Source organism: Lathamus discolor, chromosome 3 (genome assembly GCF_037157495.1).
Source record: "Lathamus discolor isolate bLatDis1 chromosome 3, bLatDis1.hap1, whole genome shotgun sequence".
NCBI classification, from domain to species: Eukaryota; Metazoa; Chordata; class Aves; order Psittaciformes; family Psittacidae; genus Lathamus; species Lathamus discolor.
The window spans coordinates 21,828,315-21,852,717 of NC_088886.1; the positions used below are offsets into that span (position 1 = coordinate 21,828,315).

A 24,403-nucleotide genomic window follows, 5' to 3' on the forward strand; every position below is an offset into this window, starting at 1 on the left:
TAAACCCTTCAAAATATCACCTCCACCATGGCGGTGGAGCATGTCCCACTGCTTGCAACTTTCCTATACCAAATGCCCTTCTGGAAATCAGCATCTTTACATAAAACATACCGAGGAGGCTGTGCCCTGAGCTAGGAAGTCAGGATTGACAGCTACGACTCCTTCCAATTCATTTCTTTTGCGCTGTGAACTGTGTCCCTTGTCTAGAGATTTGCAATAATCATATCATTGCAGTATTTGCAATTATTACTGCAACAATGATTTTGCATACAAATATCCCCCTCCCAAACAAAAAAAAAAAAACCAGAAAAAAAAAAAAGACTAAGTTAAAAACACTTGCAACCTTTTAAAATTAAAGACTTGGAGTTGAAAGCTAAATTCAAAGCATAAGGCCAGGGACTAATCCATCCGGAGGCTCCAGGTATTGTATCATTCCGAGCATTTCACCAGAGAAATACTGCACAGGGGGAAAAAAAAAAAACAAAACAAAACCAAAAAGGATGTGTGTAAACAAGCAAACGTACACTCACTAGCAGATTGCATTTTGAAACATTGATGTTGAAATTCGAAAGCACATTTCAGAAAGTTATGGGCAGATCCACTTTCATTTTGACTCCAGCCTTGTAAATATCAAATGTCAAAGGAAACCATCACACTGAACTGAGAGAAAAACTCCCATGCCGGACACATGTCCGGGATTGGGACCGCTGGAGCTGGGAAAGGAGCAGTGACCAGGAATGAACACTTCACAACTGGAAGGGTATTTTTGCCGGTTAACCTGCCACTGCTAATTCTGCTAATCGACATCACTCTGGAATTTGAAAATGTTATCCAACCAGGAGAGAAACTTGATTTTCCTCTTCTGATAACAAGGACGGGCAGGCCAGCCAGGCTGGGCCAAACACGACATTACAAAACGCTGCCTGTGAAACCAAAAATGGGATGTGGAAACGATGAACTGAATTTCTGGGCTTGCACTCCAGCAAGAAACAAAAATCCAGCCACCAGCGTTTAGACAGTCTGATCCCGCTTGCAAAGGCAGCTCCGCTCATTTTTCACCAAGGCTGAAGTAAAATGACAAAGTTATCATTTTAGATTAGAGTGGCTCCTCACAGCACTGGCTTCCGAGGGTTTTCAATTTATCAGTATATTTAAAAGAAAAAAAGGAGGGAGGTGGGAAACAGCCCATCAGCTTAGGGAAAGCAAAAAAGCTATTTTGGGTAAGGCTTCTCCTATAAATAAAAGGCAGGGCAGGGAGAAGACAGTGACAGTGTGCAGCTTGCTCAAGGTGTTAGAGGGGATTTCTATTCTCTGTGCTGTGACCTCCCTAAAACACCCAAGAAGCAGCGACAGCACACAGCTCTTCGGCAGCACTGCAGCCCAGTGAGGCAGCTTCCCCAGCCAGCCATCCCCTCCACTGGACTGCTGGCTCTCCAGCTTAAAATAATGAATATACATATATGCACACACACACAGGGGTACAGCTCACAAACACAAGGCCAAGAGACTTAATTCTTTAGTGCTTTTATGTATTTATTTATTTTTTTTTTTTAATCAGCATGGTTGCAAACTGCTAATTCCAGCTCCAGCAATCCCCCAGCATCAGAGAAAGCATCACCCGAGTTCCTCCCCAGCTCAGCCGCTGGCCTGAAAACACCACACTTTAATGTATTCAGCCCACAGCCTCCTCAGGCCACAGCTTTCTGTAATTTATCCCTACACTGCCCGCCACCTTGTATTATTTAAGTCACCGGGCAACACAACACCTCCAAGACAATTTTCAGCAGAAGCTGCCAACCACCTAGCCCTCAAACCCATCATTTTTTTGTTCCAAATGGGGTTCCTAGCAGATGCCCCCCAAAGGCAATGTGATAATAGGAGGGATTTCATGGAAAGCCCATGATGTCAGTGCCTCCGGAGCACACCGGGGAGGCGACAGTCTGTAAAAACACCATGCAGCACCTACAAACATCCAGCACACCCAAAAAGCAATGGTGCTCACACAGGCCAGGCTCTGGTGGAGGGCATAGTCTTGGCACCCAGTACCCACGGAGAGCATTGGGGTGCCACATCTGACCCCAGGCCAGCAGTAACAGCGCCAGACACTGTTCACAAACAGCTTCTCCCATCATGGGGAACACTTACTAGTCCAATGTAACTGGGATCATCTCTGGGTAGACACTTGGGGAAAGCAAAGGACACAGATTGAGGTTGGTTTATTAGATTATGGACAGCCCCATGCAAATAGGGCCATATTGATCTGGTCTGCAAACACCTGGCTGGGAATACAAGCAGCCCCTGAGTATACAGAAGCTGCTGGAGATTATTAACCAGATCCATTGCTGTAAATCACATTACCTCCTTCCAAACCCTGACCCAGCACGGAGTCCCCTTGTGCTAGGCACTGTACATCCTTGCAGTGCATGGGAGCATCACTTCTCCCAGCCTGGCACCCAAAAGCCCAAAGATTCAGCCTAAAAAGCATGAAGCTTGGCAGGGGCACCCTGCTCCAGGGTGCATGGAGCCAGGGCTGCATAGCCCACCTGCCCCACAGAAATTCCTAAAACAAAGCAAAGCATGTGTTACAAGGAGGGTTAAACTCACTGTATGGGAAAACTGGCACAGGAATGCAACGCAGGAATGGGGGGGGGGGGGGGGGGGGGCTGTGGATGGTAGAAAGATAACATCACATCTTCAGATGGAAACTCACCCCCTGCTCCTACTGGGTACCTGGTATTTTGCACTAGCTGCACAAAGAAAATACAAGAGGCTCTCCTGCCTCCCAAAGCACCCCAATTCCAAGTAAAGGAAGGGGAAAAAAATTAATAAAATGCTTCACAGCAGATTTCCAAGAGATCCCAAAACCCTTTGCAGAGCTTCATTAGCAGAGAAGGCAGCAGCTCCTGGATTAAAGGAGGAACTGGGGAATGAGGTGAATCAAAGGCAGAGGAGGAATCCCACATTCCTCCCTTCTCCCCACCAAAATGCCCAGCTCTGATTCAGCAGAAGCACCACCAGCAGCATAGCCTAGTGTATCTGACTGCAAACTAAGCCATTTACATTTAAACCACCACCCTACTCCCCTAAAGAACTGCTGCATGCAGTAATTTCCTTGTGACAGGGGAAAAAAAGCCAGATGAAATTGTCTCAGAGTTTCCCTGCATTTTGTTTACAGCCACTGCCCTCAAACCAAGGGCCGGCAAGCAGCGCAAGCCTGCTAACAGGAATAAATCTAGCATTTGAGATCATTTAGAAAAGCTTTCCTCATAGACAGTCAGGGCTCCGAGGGGGAAATCCCTCTGCAGGTCTCAAATAAGGGAACTTGAACCATTTCTCCCTGGAGAAATTTAGGCCTGAAAGATCTTTCGAGTTTCTTGTTTGGAGCTACAAGGCCAGGTAACAAGATTGCTTTCCCTGATCTCACCCACAACACTCGACTGCTGCCAAGACCATGCAGAAGCACAGGGAGATGGACTGGAGGGAGACCTGTGGCAGCAGGGAAGACACCTAACATTCACATAAGATGATGTTCTGGTTAGTCGTTATTTATGCATGCATCTGGTTAATATAGCTATCTTTCCTATAATAGGCATGCATTAACTGAACGTGAAGATTCCTTCTTCTCCAGTGCTGTTAGCAGGCAGCATCCGAAGAACAGGCTGCTGGCACAGCAACTTTCCAGATCCCTCCTTCCCAAAAAACCACGCACCCAGTGGCCACCACTACCCAAAACCTGGGGAGGCTGATGCTAGCAAAGGCTGGGGGACATGGAAACATGGGATCAAGGGGGGGAGGAGGATGAGCTCATCCATCCCCCAGGAGCAAACAGATGGGGCAGGCAGTGATGGGACCCAGCAGATCCTCCAAGAGCATCCTCCCAGCCTACTGCAATCACAACAAAGTTTAGTTAGCATCAGGCAAACAAAAAAAAAGCCTCGAAACAAAACCAAACAGGCTCACTCCTGTGCTCCTCAAATTGCGGGGAGATCCTCAGGAGCAGTAATGCTGTGCCAAAGCCGGGCCTGGTTCCTCTGCTTTGCCAACAGGGCTGATGGCGGGGGAGAAATGGGAGGAAGAGCCCACTGGCAGCCCTGTGCTTCCCACCTCCTCCCCTGGAGGACTGCAGGAGACCAATTTTGATTAAACTAATTAAGCCTGCTCCGTTCAAAGAGCTCCAACCACATGCTACCAGGGGAGAGGAAGAAAATATAAAATTAAAAACGAAAAAAGAGAAATCTCCCTGCAAGCACGCTCCTCCAAAGCTATCCGTCCCTAGCAAGGCCCTGATGGACAATGCCACACTGGAAGAGGAAAGACCGAAAAAAGGACTTGCTGCAGTGACACAGTTCCAGCCCTGAAGACCTTTCTCCTCCCAGTCACCAGGACCTACTGGGGCGTGTCCCACTTCCTATCAGGGTGACTGGTTTCTATCCCCTCCCAGCCAGTCCCCAGAGGTAGCACCTGCTTTTGCAGAAATACAGCCCTCCACCAAGCCAAGGTCTCCCAGATGCTACCTTCCCTCCTGAACCATCCCTATCTTCCAGCTCCACGCACATTCACTTCCCTCCTTTCCCTTGAATGCATCAGGTTTCTGGAAGCAATTTTAACTGTGAGCTGCAAAAAGGCTTCCTCAGGCAGTGCCGGCCAGCCTTCCCAAAATGTTTTGCTTGCCCCAAGGGCAGCAACACCAGGGGACCTGCCAGACTGCCCCTACAGACCTGCTGTAGGAAGCCTGCTCAGCTGGAGGAGAGAAGCACCACTTCTGCCTTCAAAGCCTCTCAACTGAATGAAAAAATAAATAAATACATAAATAAAAATCAAAGCAAGCGCAGGAGGGAGAGCAGCCAGGGGAGAGCTGGACCTGTCGAAAGCAGATCGGGAACCCCGATCCTCCAAGGCTGGAGAAGCAGCACTTTCATTATGAGCTTTTACAGAAGCAGAATGAAGCCTTAGGTGCAATAATTGCATTGAAATTCAAATCGGGGTGTTTAACTCTCCCCTGCGCCTTGGGAAACCTCAGTTGAAATGCAGGATAAGGAGGAGGGCAGGGTTTGAAAACCCCAGAGAAGGGCTGGGGGGGCACAAGGAAAGCAAGCTGCCTATCCTGCCCTGTGAAAGAAAATCATCCAAAAGGCCTTGGGCTTGCCAGCATATCCTGCTTGCAGCTCTGCCCTGGACCCCAACACCAGCACTGCCTGCACCACAGCTGCCCCTCTTCTCCCTGTGCCACTCCTGGCGGGGCTGTAGTTGAGGGGGGAGAAAGGGTAAAGAAGGGAGGGAGGAAGAAAGAAAGAAACCCCGTATCGTAATTGCTATATTAAAGAGAAATAGCAGGCAAGAATAATAAGAGAGGTGTCAGAAGTGAAATACAGTAACAGACATTAAAAAAAAAAAGAAAAAAAAACCCTACAGTTCTGCGATGGGGGTGTTAATTGAACACAGAGCTGGAGAGAACAAAGGGGTGTTAAGGAAGAATAGAAGGGGAAAAAATCCTACCTCCTCCAAAGATCTGATTTGAGTTAAGTTTGGTGAAGATAATGCACAGGGAAAGGCAGCTAAGAGGCACCTTATATAGCTATTATGTTCTAAAAATTTAAAAGAAAAAAAAAAGGAAAGAAAACACACCAACAAACACCATTATTCAACAACATTTGCACAGCTGATCAGTGCTGTCTATAAATATTCCACTTTGTAAATTCCCCCCACTGGTGGTACGTACATTTTTCTTTTAAACCTGAATTCCTTCAGCACAGAAGGGTGATGGAGGTAAGAAAATAAAAACTGGGGGATTTCAAATAAAAAGACCCTGATTTTGTAAGAAGCAGAATTTGCCCGATGCCCTCACCTCCCCCAAAAGAGTAGAGAAAGTGAAACGATGGGAAAAGCTCTTAAGGAGGAGGAATCAGATTAAATGGTCATATATCCTGCGCTCAGCCTCTCTCCGCCAGTGCCCGCCGAACGAGATGGGAGTTGAGAAAGGCTCACAGCTGAAATAGATGCTGCTGCATTTTGACAGCAGATATTTTCCAGTTTGCCATCCAAGGACCCCACGTCTGTGTACGCATTGCCTGATTCTTCTGCTTAGCTATTCTGCTCATGCAGAGAACAGCTTAAAGGAAAAAAAAAAAAAAAGAAACATACCGAGAGAGAGAAAATAAAAAAAAACACAAGGCGGGGGACACATAAAGACAGAGCCCCTGCCTTCAAACTTTTTATAAATCACCATCGCCATTTCCGATTTCAATCCCTATTGACAGAGGAATCAATTGTATTTAGGACAACAATGCCTTCCATTTCCATAATTATTATTCCAAAAAGCCAGCCAGCCATTTGAAGGCCGTCCTGCCCCTTCCCTCGCAACAAAGCGACCAACAGCAAGTGAAAACACACCAAATGCACGCCGACAACTTACACATATATTTAAGCCGTTTTTCCCTACTACATACTCCTGCTTCGATCAAACCTCTCAACTTCTATTACTTTTAAACATACATCAAAAGCAGCAATCTCCAGGTTGCAGACAAAAGACAACCCACCGAGCTTTTATTATTATTATTTGAAGTGTTTACAATGCTTTAAAATAACTGAAGAGCTCAAGTGCAAAAGGGAACTCTCTTTGGCCAATACAGACAACCTCTTTTTCTAAGAACTTTATGGACACTTTGGGTTTCCTTAAGACAACGTTAACTCTATGAAATATTAGCCATAATGTTGCGAGACGCAGTGGTAAAGTCTCCGTAAGGCTCTGGAGTCACTTAAATCAGGCAGCGGGGTAACTGAACGCACATTTCTGCACATCATAACGCCAGGGGGAAGATGTACGCACGCACTTTCAAACACCCACCAGTGACCACAAACAATCACCAGGATTTCAAACGCGACACATGCAAAAGTCTGGGAAGCAAAATGGAAAGTGGGAAGAGAGAAGTTGGCTCAACTTTCATGCTCCTGCCCACAAGGAAGGGGTAAGCAAACGGAAGCAAGCAGTACCCTCAGCTCCCCAGAAAAACAAGGCTAACTTCCTCCTAGCATTGGGCCCACAAAGCATTAATAATAATAAAAATAAAAGAAAATAAAACAAAACCATCTGGCCATTTGCTTCCTTACAAAGTGTGACTTTCAGGGATGCAGATGGGGGAGAGCGGAGGAGGCCTTTGAATTTGCAAAGTAAAACAATCCACCATAAACATATCTGAGGGTAGATAAACAACACTCCAAAAGCCACCTCAGTTCAAACTCTGAAGAGACCTCTATACAGCAGCCCCATAGTCAAATACCTCAGGCACAACAGCAACAAATAAGATTTAAAAGCACATAAGAAGCCCCAGTCCACACCTGAACATTCTTTATTTCCAGCAGCACACTTTGCCCTACACCATTCTCCTCAATTTTCTGTAGTAAACAAACTATCCTATCCAGTCACTATGGCTCTCCATCCCTCCCCAGCTCACCGGGACCCTACAGCATCCCCAAGGTCACCTGGATTTCCCACCAGGCTTGGTCCTAGCAGATTCCCCATGCCTTCCCCAACTTTGCAACTGCACCAACAGTAAGCCCAAGCTGGGATTAATCGGTTACCCTGCCAAAAAGTACCCCTGCATGGGCAACGTACACATCATTACACACATGGAGAAAAATCGGACAAACATTTCCTTTGGCTCACACAAAGTAAAAGGAGGAGGGCGGAAAAGGAACTTCGTGGCGTCTTTTTCTTTGGGGCGGCACACAGGGTTAAAACCCATAAACTTGATTTCTAGGCAGGCTCCCTTATGCTACATCATAAGAACTGTATGGAGGTTCCCATACTGAACCCACTGCTTGATATTATGGGAACTCTGTAAGGAAGGACTCCTTGGGAAGGTCAGACCCAGCCATGCAGCCATGAGGACTTCAGAGAGCCGAATGCCATCAGTAGGTGCTTTGTCTGGGCTACACGCTGCACAAACAACGTTTAACAAAGGGCCCCCTTAGTCTTTTTATATATATTGCAAGAGTCAAGTAATTGTATTTTCAATCAGCTGCTCATGCTAGGAGGTTTTATATATATATTTACAGAAAAAAAAAAAAAGCCCCAGATTCAGGTTTCTGAAAGCTGTTTCCCTTTTATGTGTAACTATCAATGTATATCAACTGGGTGTGCAATCATATTTATTGTCACTTTCATTCATGTCATGCCCTTGCTTATATGGCTTAGATATGAATTATTGACTGTTACAGTCCTTGTTGAAACGGGGTGGGGGGAAGTCAAGTACTTGCAGCGTGCTAAAACAAGGCAGCTACATCGGCATGGAAAAGCTGATCAACTCTGGTCAGCTCAGAAAGCCAACAGCAGAGATGAACACCGCTACCCTCCCACCACTGAATTTCCATCATTTCCCCCCATTTTTTTTTAATTGAGAAAAAAGAGTTTCCAACAAATACATAAGTGGTGCATGTTGCTAAATGTCCTTCCCCAAGCATCTGTTGTTTAAGATCACCCTTGATTGATGACTGCTATTTTTTAATTGTTGCTTTTAAAATTTAAATGCCCCCCTGGGATGTGTTATAAGTGTGTTAGTACATGGTAGGAGGTCTGGAAAGTGGGAAACGGCAGAATCAACGCTCTCATGCCATTAGCTTCTTTAGAAGCCTGAGAACACCCCATGCCATAAAACAACAGTACCCTAAAGTAACTAACAATCTAATATATTGCTTTCACTAAAGGCAACTGACAATGCTCTCTTACATGAACTAGCCAGGATGATTGGCAGAGAAGAACATTTTAACCCTTTCTTTAAAAAAGTAAGAAACCTTTATGTTCACCTGAATAGTAATAGTAGTAAAAGTGCACAACTTCATTTTGTTGGGTTTCCTACGCTACTCAGTACTCAGATTTAATTTTTCTTTTCCAAACAGTGCCATGTCTTAAAGAAGAAAAACTAGAGCAAGAGAGAAATTGCAAGGCTTTTGAGTTTTGCTTCTCCCCAGAAAAAGCAATAAATAAAGAGGCTGTACAATAGAAATTAAACCACGATATTTTCCCTTCCAAACACAAACCACATCATGCAAGTCTACTGCCAGAAGCATTAAATACCTGCAAGTTATTTCTTCCCACTTAAATACTTCGGGGGGGGGGGGGGGGGGGGGTGAAGGGGGGGACAACACCACAAATCTGGTGGAATAAAAAAACCCTGAAAGACCAAAAATAAAAATAATAAATAACCAACAGCATTGATTTCCTACCTGTTTTTTCTTTGATTTCACACAAGACATTAAAAAGGGCTGGCTTCATCCTGTGGCAGTTTAAAGCATGTTTCCTGAAGAGAAAAGAAAATAGGGGAAGGTGAGGTTACAATGTCACCATGAGGAGTAACTTTCCAAATTCAACCCATTGGCATATGCATGCCAGAGGCTGGGGGACAGGTTTGAGCCCCCCTTGGCCCCTCTAACATCCCTGCTAGGACTTGAGCACCAGTGCTGCGAACAGTCACCTACTTAACACAGAGGAGATGAATTATGCCAATTTAGGAATGGCTTGAAAATCGCCTTTGCCACCGAGCGGCTCCCACCACCAGTGCAAGCCAGGCGATGCACTGAGCAGAAGCCAGCAGCATTTGGGAGCCAAGCTGGGTTCGACTGTCTTATTCAACAGCGAGAGTGCACTGAGCTCTCTCCATCCCCCACCTTCGATATTAAACTCAGCCATGTGCTTTATTAGGCTCATCCTGCAAAGCAGGGGGGGAAAAAAGCCCCCCATTGCCCCAGCACTGGGAAGATCCTCTGCTTAGAGCTGTCAATTCCGGGAATTTCAGTGTGCAACTTGGAGCACAGAGACATGCACACCTATGGAGAGAGAAACCCATTCCTCTGCCTCCATGCTAATTACATCCAGCTTATTTTCAAGTGTTAAAATTTAATTCTTTACAATTGGGACAGTAAACATTTAAAAACACAGCCGGCTGCTTCTGGGCAGGGGAGGGCATGCTATTCAATGCCTTTCTTTTTGCCTGCTATTATTTCAGAGCTGACCGTTCTCCTGCGGCTTTTGAGAGTCTGGGGGAGAGCTAATTGGCTGGTTTTTAAACCCACCATGTGTCTGTTGAGGCAAATAAACTGTATTATTTTATTTTTTCTCTTAAGCTATACAATCATTTAGCCAAGGGTTTGGTTGTATAAAGGGCTGTTGCTACCAGGCGCCGGCTACGGGATTTCTGTTTACCAACCGAAATTACACGCGAAAGACAATGTGAACATCTGGCAAACATTCACACTACTTACCCCACCACCCACAACATGTTAAAAAGATTTATACATCTGATGAAGTCTCTCAAAGGTGTATACCCTTGCAGAACCACCGCGTCCCCTTATCAGCACCCCCAGATGGGTGCAGACATGGGTATGCACAAATCATGTATATATGCTATAGGAGCCCTCTTAAAAATAATACTGGTACTTTGCATCTTCCAAAAACTTCATTTAAGAAAACGAAGAAAAAAAAAAAGGCAGCAAAACCACAGTGCAATAGTAGAACGGATGGAGGAAATGCAAAGCCAAACATCACTGATTAATACAGCGCATTTGGCAGCTCAGCATTAAAAATAATAAAAAATAAGCACTGTGAGGAAATAGCTGAAACAGTCCAGCAAGGCAAAGCCGTAAAGGCTTCTCCCAGCTTTGTTCTGCTTTGGGTTTACTGATTTGATTAACTACACTAAATTATCCAGGCAGGAACACACACAATTCCTGCAACTTTCCGAAGGAAGCTCCCCTCACTTCCCGGGACCAGCCGGGGAGAAAAGGCATGATTTCCTCCTCTTCACAACTACTCTGCCTCTGCAAAACCGCAAGAAAATCAGCCCAGCAACAAGCTTTTTTGGCAAGCGGGAGTTTTACCCAAGCTGGGGAGGAACAGAGGATGTAAGCTGAGGTTTGGGGGATGCTTCTATCCTTCTGAAAGTTCTTGCTAAGCGAGTTTCAGGGCTGAGAGATGCATTTTTCCAGGAACAATGTATTCTAGCAATCTGCTCCAGCTCAGGGCACGAATGCCAGGGGCAGGACACCACACCTAGGAGCTTCACAGCCCAGAAGAAATTTCACATGTACCCCAGGCAATTCAGGGCAACTTTTTAATTATTTATTTTATCTTAATTCCTTCAATTGCGCTTTCAGCTGGGAGATTATTCCCCCCCCCCCCCCTTAACTTTTGCTAGCGTCTTTGAAGGTGCATATTAGGTTCTTGCTGCTTGCAGCCGGGGGACAATTCGGTTACTGTCTTTTACAGCCTTTCTCTTTAATCTTTCTAAATACCTCTGCAATTAAGAAGAAAAAAGGATATAAGGAGAAAGCTTCTACGTGCATCCTTCAAGAGCAAAAAAATGACGGCCTTAAAAATATCACCGCTAAAGGGCCCTAAAGAACATTATTAACGCCCCTAACAAACGGAGCAGCACTTTGCGCCCCGCACGCGCAGCCTGCTCCAACAACCATGCCCCTATGGGATTAACCCCCACCTCAAAAAGGCTGAGAAAAGCCAGGCCGCCCGCCCGGCCGAGCAGGAGTTCGGGACCCCGCCGGGGAAGGGGCCGGGGATAAGCGGGAAGATGGGGAGAGCGCGGGCTGGGGGCGCCGCGACCCCCCAGAACCGCCGCGAAGTTGGACGGGGGCGTGGGGCCATTACCCCATCCCCTTTTCTCCTCTTTCCCCCCATGTCCCCGCAGCAGGAGCCCCACTCCCGGCTGCGCCTCGCGGCCGGGCGCGCTCCCCCCCGCCGGACAACAAAGGCCGGGCCGGGGCGCGGGGGAAACTTCCCCGGCACCTGTCCCCCGCTTCCCCCCGCCGGGACCGGGCCGCCGCTCTCACCTGGCCTGCGCCTCGTCCAAACTCTGGTCCGTGATGGTCATAATCTGCTGTAAGATGTCTCCGATGTCCTGCTTCCTGCCTGCCTCCCCCTCCGCCCCGCCTGGTCCATCCTGCATGTGCTGGGACAGGCCCGGGTGCCCCGGCATCCCCACCCCGCTGTGCGTGTGCATCAGCCGCGGCTGGTCATCCATCGCCGGCCGCCGGCCCCCACTCCGCCGCCGCCTCCTGCCCTGGCTGCCGGGAGCGGCGCGGCTGGGCTGGCAGCCTGGCTCCTCGCTTTCTTTTCTTGCTCGCTTTCTTCTTCTTCTTTCCTTCTTCCCCCCCCACCTCCTCCTCCTCCTCCCCCCCAAGCCTCTTCCTCTTCGCTTTTTATTTATCCTTCACGCTGGCGCCCAGCTCCGCGGCAGGGAGGAAGAGGAGGAGGAGGAGGGAAAAAATGAAAGAAAAAAAAAAAAAAGGAGAGAGAGAGAGAAAAGAAAGGGGAAAAAATCCCTTTGGCTGCTGGAGGAGGAGGGAGGGAGGGAGGGAGCGAGGGAGGAGGGAAAAAGGGGAAGGGAGGAGGAGGAGGGAGGGTTCCGGGGAAGGGAGGGGAAACGGCGGCGACTCCAAAAGGAGGGCAGCTCAGCCCCGCGCCCGGGAGGCGGCGGGCGGGCTGGGGGGGGGCAGCGGCTGCGCCGGGGGAGGAGGAGGCAGCAACGGGCGGGGCGGAGCGGAACGGCCGCCCGCGATGGCAGCGCCGGCGCTGCCGGGGCCGGAGCCCCCGCGCTCCGGGGGAGGGCTCCAAACTTTCCCCCACCCTCAGGCTGAGCTCGGGGCTGGCTGGCGGCCTGCACCGCTCCACAGCCGGCAGCAGGGGCCCCCCCGCTCTCCAACGGGCCTGCGCGCACCGCTCCCGGCCCTCGCCGCCTGCTTTTGTTCGGCTCCGGACTCCTCAAACTGGCACGGAGGAGCCCGGGGGGCGGGGGGAGGAAGGGGCAGCGGCGCCTGCCCGCCCCGCCGTCCCCATTGGCGGCGGCAAGGCCGGCCCCCGCGGCCGCGCCGCCTCCTCCGCGGCAGCCCGTCAATCTCCGGGTTCAGAGGTGGGCCGGGGGCCTCGCCCCGCCCGCGCCTTAAAGCGGCCTCGGCCGCCGAAAAGGAGGGGAAGGGGTAGCGCGGTGCGGCGGCCTGCAGGGGCTGGGCGTGCGGAGCGCCCCACGCACGGCTCTGCGCGCCTCCGGCCCCGGCCGGCCTTCCATCTCCTCTCAGAGCTGCACCCCTCAGCCTTCCCTCGCCCCCCGGGCTCATGTCTGCCCGCACCCCGCTGCTCCCCTCCCCACATCCCGCCAGCCTTTCCCCAGCCCTGCTGCACCCCGCTCCCCTCGGCCTCCCCGTGCCCCACCGCCGGCCTCCCCTGCTCCCCACAGCCACCCTGCGCCCCTCAGCAGGGGTCTCCTTGCCGTCCCCGGCCACCCGCCTGGCTCTGACTGCCCAGGTGTCCCCACGTCAGCTCCATGTTCGGGGTGGGCGCAGTGACCCCTCTGAGGTAGCCCCCCCATGGAAGAGCCTTCCCTCACCTCTGCTGCGAGTGGCACCTCATGGTGCTACTTCTCTGCTTCGTCCTCGCTGACACACGTGATTCCTACAAGTGGGGCCACAGGACAGTGGGGCCACATCGCACATCTGCCTGAACAGGGCAGGGGGAGCTAGCAGAAGTCCCAAGGCTACCAAGGCTGCCCTCCAGACCTAAATGTCACGATATAATGCAGTGTGGAGGGGGAGCACTTCCCCAGCCTCTTTGCTGGTCATCTGGGGCTGTCCTGTGGCCAAAAAGACCTCTGTAGGCATTAGCTGGTGAGCAAGGATGGCCCTGGGACCAGACTTGCCTGCAAATTATATTTAGAAGATAATAAATAAGACAGTTACGGTGATAAAAACATTTCTTGTGTGGGAGATGATTTCATCAGACTGTCCCTTCCTCGGATCAGAAGGTTCCCTGCCCCAGGACCCCTGTAACACAAGGGAAGATGGGCCCAGCCCTGGTTCCTGACCTCAGCACAGGTTGGGGAAAGAGCCATCGGGCTGACTGGAAAGAAAAAAAAGGCAATTGTTTTGCTTCTGCTCTTCCTTTTTAATGAAACACTTTCCAGTGTTTTAAGCAAAACATGACTTTTCATTTTGAAATTTCCTTTTGAACCATTAAAATGTTTTAAAGTGGTTGAAGGCGAAGTGAGATGTTTTGATTTTTGTCACTTTGAAATGTTTCACTCAACATATTCTTCGTGTTTCTCCATTTGCCAAAATTTCATACAGGTTTGTGCTTTCTCACCCAAGATGTATCTACATATTTTTTCCTTTTTTGAAAAGAAAGTAAGGGGAGGTAAAATAACCTTTATCTGTATGGCTCCACAGGAAGCAGAACTTTATCCAAGAAACAAAGAGCCAAGGGCCTCCTCTCCAAAGTCCAAACTTCCAGACACTTAGTCATCCCTTCACTTGCTTGCTCACACACCAAGTCTAGACATACGTTGTCTCAGACTCTGGTAGGGACTCTCGCATCCCTGGAGGTTGGTCCAGGGTCTTTTGGGTTTGATTTTGAGTAGCTCTGAGGAGAAGCAGCGCAGCAGAGCTGAACATGCACAGTGAAAAAAGGCACCAGTGGCTGTGCTGGGACAGAGAGGGACACTAGGGCATGGTGGCCTGCTGACCTCACAGGTTCTTGTATTGCAGATCCTTCCCTCGTTTCCCAAGTCATAACATGGTGCCTCTCAGCACATCAGGTAGACACACAAGAGCAGGAGCCAAAAGACCCTTCATGGAGCCAGCACAGGTAGGATATGAGCACACATGAGGGTGAGGTGCATTGTGTGGGGGGCCCCAGGCAACCACACGGTGTCTCAGAGGGAGAGGAGCAGAGCAACCTGAGCAGTTCCAAAGGAAGCATAGCATCACGGGGCCTTGGAGGAGCCATCAGACCAACACAGAAATGGCCAGAACTCTGCCTCTGCTGTCTGCTGGAGTCTGTAAAATCCATCTTGTCAGAGATAACTAATCCTGAGGCCTTTCCAGCACCTCTCCTAAAAAGCATATTTCATCCCTCTGTCTTCTCCTGCTTTCCAAGTGCATGAGATTGCAATGAGTATTACTGAAAATATTCCCCATGGGAGCCGACACTGGTCTCCCTTAAAACCCAAACACCATCACCCCTCCTTCCCCAAGTCACAGGCGAGCGCTATGCTCTATTATCTCTACACCCACTAAATCTTTCTGAAATAAAGAATAAACATTTCCACCACACATAGTGTAAGTGTATGTGCCAAGCTGCATCGCTTCCTCTCCTCTGTGGTTGTTATAAAGTGGTTTTGTTTCAATGGTGAAACAGATGGACAGATTCCAAGTCTGGCGTCCCCACTCTCTCCAAGTCTAATGCTATCTTTGGTTTATCACAGATTCCTGAAGAAAATGTTTACGGGAGCCTCTTGTTTAAAATCTTGGCTCCAAGCAGCATGATTCCTATTATTTATTAAATGAAAATCAAGCTGTTATTAATGCACCATTACTGTGGCAAAGTGGAGCCCTGGAAAATGAAGACCAAACACACTCTATTTCTCTGAGCATGAGGGAAGCTTCTCCCCATAACTGTCTCTCAACACTCACACCACAATGGGATGAAAAGCAGTTTCCTGGCCTGAGACTCTTTCAACATTTTCTTTTTGGTGAGGAGAGCCATGGACTCTTGCTTCGCTGTCCAAAATGTGACATCCCAGAGTCAGACAGCATATAGATTGTACATAATACTGTTGGAGGCCATTTACCTAAACGTCTTTGTAGCAATTCCCTTCTCCATTCACCATGACCGAATTAGTTCTCCTTCCTTTTCTGCAATTTTCCTCTAACGTATTCCATCAGAAAACCAAAGCTATTCCTATTTCCCAGCCAGCCACAGCCCCCATAATACCATGAGCTCCATACAGATGGTCTCTCTTTGATTGAAGCACAGTACAGTTTAACATTCCTAACCAGTTTTCAGAGGAGATTCTTATGTTTTCCTAGAAATGTTATGTTGCTGCTTTGAACTGATTGTTTATTTGTCAATTTAGTCATTAACCTTCTTTCTTACTCCTTTGGCTTTTGGTAAGGCAGAAAATGTCAAAGGGAAGGGAAGTAGGCTCAGAATGATTTCCCCTGGTGAAGGATCCCAGTCCCCAGAAGCAAAGGGAGTTTTCTCATCAATTTTAGCAGAGACACAGCTTCACTCACAGTGCCAGGTTAAATCAGCATTCACGTTTTTTCAGGGTTTGCGTGTTAGACTTTAGCAAAGTACATGGGTCTTCAGGAGTGATCTCAAAGCCCTTTCAAAATGAGCTAAATACCTAATGATTGCAGTTCAGGTGGGAGATGCGAAGAACTGGCCAGACAGTGGGAAAGCCAGAAATGGATTCCCACTCCCAGCCTCACTTTCAATCCTCTGCATCACACTGACTTTACGTGGTCATAGTCTATTCTATTAAGAAATGCATATCTTAGTTAATGCATTGCTTATTAATATTTCCTGATCATTAAAGTATTACAAACAACCTGAACACAGGTAAAATACTACTACCAAAGGAAAGGGGATCAACTTCTGTTCATGCAAAAAATTGTTGTGTCTAAACTTGTTGTTTGTTGCTTACTCAAATGCAAGTAACAAAATTCTTACCATCAGAAGTTTACCAAAAAGGAAAACTGCTTTTCCCTATAGCTGACATAAACAAGTAAGTGCTACCAAACATACTTACATGTTTGAAATAGATGGCATAATTACAATGAGTTATAGTCAATATTCAGTCTTTCCCTGGTTTAAATGCTACCTTCTGATATAGCACAACACATCGTTTAATTGTGATCACATGCTCTTTCTTAGAGACTGATGCATTTTTTTTGTTCCACAAAAACATCTATAATTGAAAAGAAAATGGCAGTGTTTACAACAAATTCTTTGCCCTCCTGGAAATAAAAATGTGACATCCCTTACAGAATGTCCTATTTCTGGGGCTTCTGCATCAGAGCAAGCCACCTGCAAAATAATTTTGGACATTTTTCCAGACCCCAAATTTGAATTTTAGCCAGGAAATGCAGTTTTTGAAGACTGAAAAAAATCCACAAGAATTTTGAAAACAAGTCAGGTAAAAGCTATCAGAGGAAATACCAACAAAGGCAGTCATAGATCCTCCAGTAAAAGCAGGTCCACTCCAGGCTCAACAAAAAAAGGTCTTTTTCCCTCTTTCAGCCAATACCGATGTTCCTCAAAGGATACAAAATAGCTGTTGAATTCATTTTTATCTAGGGTGTCTCACATTCTGTTCAGCACTTAAAAAAAACAGAACGCCACATTAGAGGGACAAACACATTATTATATTCCACAGCTTCTCCATGAGATCTCACAAGTCAGCCTCCAAATGAGACCTCCTCTTCACCACCAGCACTATGGGCTCACTTTGTAATAATTGCATTTTCAGATAATTTACCAGGAAGGTGTATCCCTATTCTTCTTTTACAGGTGGGGAAATGGAGGCAGAAGAAGAAGAAGGGCCTTACCTCTGTGGACTAGTAGAAAGAGCCAAGGTTATCACTCAAAGGTGATCATGTTATATCTACCTTGATCATAGTGTCTGTGAAAGAAATCCTTGCTTCCTCATGTGAACTATAGTAGCTAGAATGACTTTGTGTCTCATTTGCAGACTTGTGGTTTTGGAATGTTTCTGCCACATCATCAACCTTCAGGTGGTCTTTATGGAGTTCATCTGCAGCTCTCTTGAGATTTCCACAGATTTACAAGGCTGAGAAAGGCTGCAAAGGAGAAGGTTCAGCTGCAGGTTTCTGATTTCACCTTAATTAAAAAGAGGGTTTTAAGGCTATTCCCAAAGACAACTTTCATCAGATCCAAATCAAGTGATAAACATCCTCTGTCCCTTGCAGCAGTAAAGTTGATGCCCCCCCATGCCGAGGTCTGCCAAGAAGACCCTTGCTACGCTCTGAGATAGAGCCCTGCCATCGCATGCACCGCTCAAGCTGGCCATCTCCACAAAGCAGTGAGCAAAGAAGTCACAATGAGACTTAGGTCTATGGCGGTAAGCAAGCCAACAGCTCCAGTTTGCTGACTCACTTTTCAATAAAATCCCACATCCCTCCACCCCTCTTGGCTTGCTCACAGATTCCTTCAGTCTCTCTCGCAGGGGTTTTGACCCAGTGTTCCTTCAGGCTTTCCTATTATCAGCTGTCCCATCCTTTCTATACAGCTGCTGAAGTTGGACCTTAGCCTTTTATTTCATTTTCATTTGGCTTCTTCCCCAACTTCCCATATTTGAGCACTTTGCTTATTATCAGTCTCGTCCCTCCTGCACTTTGCTTAGCTTCATTCTACTAATTGATTCAAGTGTAGGCCCAGCATTCCCTAAAGGAGAGTCACTTCCCCTTGCACACAGTCACTGCCACACATTCAACATCCTTTCCAGGCTCCCAAAGAAGGAGAGGCACTTCATTTCCAGAAGGTGCTGATGTCCTTGACTGAAAGGGTCTAAGACAGTGATCGGTATTATCACTGATATATGATTGTGTCCCATATTGTTTTTTCACAGCCTAGGAAACACATCTCCTGGCAGGTCCTGAGGCTTATAGGACAGAGAGGCTTCACAACCAGACATTCGTTTTCACAATTGTTCTTACCAACGCTTTTCCTAGTAATACTCCTACCTAATACCACCGCCTTGGGAAGACCAAATTTCAAATAGCCAGCAACCTAAAATTAGGGTGTTCACTTTAATTCCTATGAATTGAAAATACCTGGATTCTCACACTGTCAGACAAACCAATTGCACCACCCTTGTTGATGACCTTGTCTTTCCAGAATGCAAGTCACCACCACTTCCCTGTGGCTCCCAGGTCATAAAGAGGTATCAAAACCACTCACCTTTCACTTGTAAGGAGGTAGTGCTGCAGAGAGAATAACCAGAAATCAGAGCAGCAGCTCTCCTGCCCCTAGACCCAACTCAAGTTCACCAAGGACTTTATTTTCCCTGGTTGACTGGACCGAAAACCTGTAAAGCTTAATTTCTTACCATGCTTTCCCAGGAGGAAAAAATCTCACCTAGATGTGCTGTCAACTCGCATCTCTTATCTCACCCCAAAAAGACTTGGGCAGGTTAAGCCTGGAAGAAAGAGAAAATATCAAAGGCTGCTTGTTTGATAAGGGTACATCTATACTCCAGCAGCACCTGGTTACTGTGGGACACGTGGAGCTGGAAGCTAGGCTGGGAGAGCAGGTTGCCCTGCCTAGGCACTGTTCTCTCAAGGAAAAGCCAGAAAGGACAGGTTGTCGCTAGCTCTGAACAAAGTGCAAAGCCTACTGAGCAAAAACTGTTCTCATCTTGCAGTGAGCTCAAAGCCACCTAGCACTCACATTCAGTGGGTGTCTCACTGACCACATCAGCTCAGCACCCACTACGGGGGGAAAGCCACAGCCCTGAGGATGGAAAGTCAAGTTCGCTGGGACTGTGGCTTTGGAAGGAGGTCCTGTTGACTCAAAGGAGGTGAAGGTCTGAGACATTGCTCTGAAATGAGCCTGCAGCCTCCCGCGCTGGTCTGTTTATCAGCAGCTTCAACTTTCCCATCTTCCGTTCGATGAGTGCAGAAGTCAAGGTGTCCAAGGGATGGGATCTTAGGGAAAGGGCCAGAAGATATTTGCCAGAGGGCTGGAAAAAGCATGCGGGTGCCATGGTCGCAGCAATGAGAAAGACTGAAGGACACATGAAACTCAAAAAGCTACCCACAACTCTAACATGTTGCTTTTCCTCAGTCTCATACTGGGGAAGTGGCTCAAAGGATGTAAATTAATAAACCTTGTTTGAAGCAGTACTAATTTACTTACAGTAAAGATCTGGCTTTCAAATTTTAGAGGCCCCAGGTAGGTTTTGCACAGAAACCTGAATATCAAGGACCACACTGGGAAGACCCCAGTCAGCTCCCACTGCTCTGGCTTCAGAGAAAGAACAAACTCCTCCTGTGTTCCAGGCCACTCAGCCCCTTCCTCCAGCTAACTGTTCTTTCCCCATTTGGATAGTGTAATTCTGGAGCAATACATGAGTCAGGACAGAGAGAAAGACACTGGCAGAGCCCAAGGAGGACCGGGAAGGAGAAGAGTCATCCCAGGTCCCTACTGTCCCCATGGAACAGGCAGTGTAATGCTCCCAGCAGGCAGAAGGGATGGGGTGGGAGGAAAGAAATGGGAGCAGTGTCCTGGGAGATGCAGAGTGCCATGAGTGGAGGGGAAAGGGAAGAGAAGCAAAAAAAGCCACAGCCTTTTGGTTTTGCAGGGAGGGAAACACGGGTATTCTATAGTCATCACACATACACATCCTGTCCCGACTGAAATGCATGACCTGTGACACGCCCAAAGGTGGGCAGGAGATGCAAAAGCAGCAAAGGGATGTGTGCTCACCCAAAAATGCCCTGTACATTCTCCTCAGAGACTGTCCCAATGCAGAGCAGCGTTTGGCATGTTAAACCACCACCAGGCCAGGGTCCTGCTCCATCTCCCTTCCCAGCCTGCTCAGTGTTGAGAGCTGAGAATGTAAACCATCCCACCAAGATGTGCTCTCAGCATCCAGCTCTTTCTATTTCCACTTCTTCCTCCCATTTAGCTGAGACAGAGACAGACTGAGAAGGGTCAGACTTACCACATGAGCCCCAAGGCTCAATGTAAACAAGGGAGAAAAGTTCCCAGGGCTTGGGCTAGGGAGTGGGGAAAGGATAGGCATGCCTCCTGAAACGTCAGAAGCTTGCCCATCTTGTGACCTGAAATCAAGGCCGTCAGGGCCTGCTCAGAGCTAAGAGCAGTATTTACTTGCATTTGAGCTAAGGGGCTGGCTTGGAAGCCTTAGGCAGTCACTGTTCTAGATAACCAGAAAGGGTCCTCCTTACATGCACACCCTGGACACATCTGGCCAGCTGCTGCTCCTTGGCACTGGCATGTGGTTGAAGTCAAAGGCAGAGCTCTGTGAGAAATAGTAACATCTATTCCTTTCATAACCTCCAACTCTGCTGGTAAAAGAGAAATGTAAGCTCTCTTTTGGGAGCTGGAAGGGCAGAGTGAGGCAGGTAGCACCCTGCCTTCCTCCTTGACCAGGTAAGTGTTATCTATCAAAGCATGCTCACCCTGTTTTCATAGTCTATATACTATAGCATTCTCTAACTCAGTGCCTGGCAGATAGACTGCACGTGGACTGGAGGGCACAGTGCTGCTCTTAGCCCTGGAGTAACATCCCAGAAGAAAACAGCTTCTGGGAGACTTCACCATCACAGCCTGCTTTGGAAGAAGATAGCCTCTGCCAGATCTTCATCACAGGCAGGACAGGAACCTTCACTGCACAGTGCACCATTAGTCTGTGAGTGGATGGACCTAAGCAACAGTAGGAGAGTCCTTCGCCAGAATCAATGTTCGGTTCACAGCAGTAAAGACATATCTGCATTTTGATATGAAGTTATCAAAGAGTCATTTCAATGACAGAGCAAGCTAGAGCAACGGCTGCTGTGTAGACATGGTTAGGCTGACTCCATTCAGTCACAGGTCTGCCTCTACACCAGAAACCCCAACTATACCAGTGATATGAGTATGGCATTGCACCAGATTTGCTTTGTGGAGCTGGGATCAGACTCTAACCCCAGGCTTTTACACAGCTTTTTCATCATCTCCCCTCACCACCAGTTAAATCCAACCCCAAGCACTGGAATAACCAAATAATATCAATTAAATTGCCTCAGAGGAAAAAACATGTGCATTTTTACAGGGCTGAGCCAGAGCCCTGTTCTCATCCTTCATGATGAAAGGAGTTCTTTAGGCTGCACGAACACTTGCATTAAAAGGCAAATATTATAACTTCTTGCTTTTTTTCTTTGGAACCCAGAACAGATAATAGAGAATTTGTAATGTGGAATCAGAGATGCCCCTTAAAACAAGAAATCAATGTATCTAGTCCTCAGCCAATATAGGACTGAGTAGATCCTTCTTAAGGGTAGAAGAATGGTCTTGGCTTGGTGTTGGAATTGCAGCAGGAAAAGTCTGTGGTGGGACACAAGAGTAAAGAAAAAAAACTTCTCAGTCTCCCCCTTAGGGAAGTGTTTCTGCACTGAGCATCTCTTCCTACTTTCTCAAACACCCTTCCACTGCCTAAAGAGTGGCAGTGTTTGTTGCACACACATGCACATAGAAATCCCATGTGTTCTTACCATCCCATTTGATACATGGCTTCCCAGACTGTATCAAGTACAAAGTGAAATCACCTGAAGAGTGTCGCTTTAAAAGCCACGGAAGTGCAGAGAGCAGCACCAGCAGCAGTCAATAGCAATTTCCACTGCCAGGTCGATACCATCTGATGGCTGTGTAGCTGTAAAGATTGTTTCACACACATATCAGGAGGTGGGCAGGGGCAGGAAAAGTGGAATTGGTTTTAATGATTGCAGGATTCAAAGTACTCCTGGCTCCCTCTCCCTCTTCTTTCACAAGAAATACATGCACAAAGAGTCAGAAATCAAATTTCCAGCCCTGTCAGTTCCTATCACACCAGCTCCCCAGCTTGGACTCCTTCCCAGTTTGCCGGGGAAGCTTCTCCTAATCCACTGAGGAGTGCATTACCAGGAGATGGAGTTGCAGCCTGTGTCCAAACTTCCCTGCAGTTTCAGGTCATTAGCTCCACCAGTTTGGACACAGAGCTACAGCAGAAGCACAGCACTCAATTCAAACCCGAAGAGTTTCCACATCAGGTTAATTTGCACCGTTCACCTCCCCAGACGAGATCAGCATCTCCTTTTGCTAGGTGCTGTATGGGCAGGGAATAGTAGGCAAGCACAAACAGCTCAACAGAAAAAAAATAATAAAGAAAGAAGGGTACCCATTTTGCAGAGAAAACGTGTGAATGGCTATAGCCTAAAATATAATAGCACATTGTGTTTCTGTTGCCTCATAAAGTGCTTTTCAGACAGTGACTCCAGGGCAACACATGAACAAACATGCCTTGGTCAATGTTAAGAGCATTGCGGTGGGATGAAGGAGGCCCGTTCTAAGCCCTGGGATTCCCAGGGCTGCCCCCACGGCCCCAGCTCTGCTCTTTGGCTCCTATAAACGTGCTGAAATACCAGTCACTGCTTCTGTTTCCCTTGCACTGTCTGCCCGCCTGCCTGCCTCCTGCCTGAGGCATGGATTCTTTCTTACAGGGTTTCACTAGCTGGAGCTCTGATCTCTGCTAGGAAAACCTCTCAGTTGCTCCTGCAGTAAATGAAAGCCAAGACTGTGTCTGCTCTTCAGAAAATAAAGAACATTTGTTTGATTCTTTGCCTTCTAATTCATTAACTCACTGACAGCTAAACACAAACTTTTCCCTCGCCATCACAAGATGATTTTCCAAGAAGCTGAGTCCCCACCATTGTATCTCCTGACCCTTAGTGCCTGGGTACCAGGGCAGGAGCAGAGCTGGGTATCTTCCAGCATCTCTCTCTGACAACCGGGCAAAGCAGCTTCCCCACAGTTCATCAGGTTATGCCAAGTAGATACAACCTACCTTCTCTGCTCCCCAGATCATTTAATAAAACACAAGTCGCTGGTGTCTTACATGCCCATCATAGATTATTTTGACACCCTCATTTGGGCCTCATACAATAACTGAGGTGCAAACACAGTAACTATAGGTGTATGCTGCCAGTGGGTCTTTCATCTTGGAGGATTCCCCATGAACCTGCAGATGTGTAACACACGTATGCGCACGTCCTTGCTTCTTTTTCTCCCAGCCCCTAAATCATCAATCCTGATTTGCTGCAGCTTTTTTTTTTTTTTTTTTTGGTAATAAATACACAAGCATTTTAGGGCCTGACCACCAGCTTGATTCTTTTACGGAAGGCGCAACACATCTGCGCAATGGTTAGAAGCATGCTCCCAAACTCCCAGTCTCCAGAGTCCTTTTAGAAGCAGAAATGGCAGGTAACAGTATCCAAATCTTGAAGCCTGGAAACAGTGAAATGAGGTAAAGCTTCACTGCAAGGGCTGGAGAAACTTGAGAGGGGGAGGCTCCAATTAGTAGGGCTTGCTTAAGTTTTAAATCAACAGAAAACCAGCTGGGTTTCAGCCACCAGAGCTGCTATTGCTCTGGATCCAACTTCACAAACAGTTTTTTTCCTGGGAGGAAATACAAAGAGAGGAATGAACAGAGGGGAAACACATAATTTCAGTATTTTTAAACACAGCATCTTGCTCTTTCAGTTTGAAACTCCTGGTTTATACTTGCCCCTTTCAGAGGACCTACCAGCTTTTCCCCGAGTGTGCTGTGCTCCATCCAGCAGCGCTGCCAGGAGACACAGGGAGGGTGACAAACACGCTGGAAGACAAACAAAGCCCAAGCTGTGAGATTATTGAAGCACGTTAGCTCAGCGAAGGAAGGTCAACACAATGCAATGGACATCTGACCTTCTAAGGAAGCTGGCAAATAAACTCCATTTCTCTCTACATGCATGACAGTGATGCTGAGACCACTTGTGCCCTTCAGTCTGGCCAGCAATGCAGGAG

General features: G+C 47.6%; 1 protein-coding gene across 3 annotated transcripts in view; it reads right to left on the reverse strand.

The window, feature by feature from the left end:
* Window positions 1-12,864, reverse strand: part of PBX1 (PBX homeobox 1) — a 135,423-nt gene extending 122,559 nt beyond the window's left edge. Inside the window, exons 1-2 of one of the 3 annotated variants that reach the window (XM_065674001.1) lie at window positions 11,839-12,864; window positions 9,223-9,296 (exon numbers count right to left, since the gene is read on the reverse strand). In XM_065674001.1, the coding sequence (XP_065530073.1) occupies window positions 9,223-9,296; window positions 11,839-12,029 (265 nt within the window). In that variant the 5' untranslated portion in view covers window positions 12,030-12,864. The remainder of the gene's footprint in view (window positions 1-9,222; window positions 9,297-11,838) is intronic. The other 2 variants (XM_065674002.1, XM_065674003.1) reach the window with 2 other exon arrangements.
* Window positions 12,865-24,403: the final 11,539 nt, after the last annotated feature.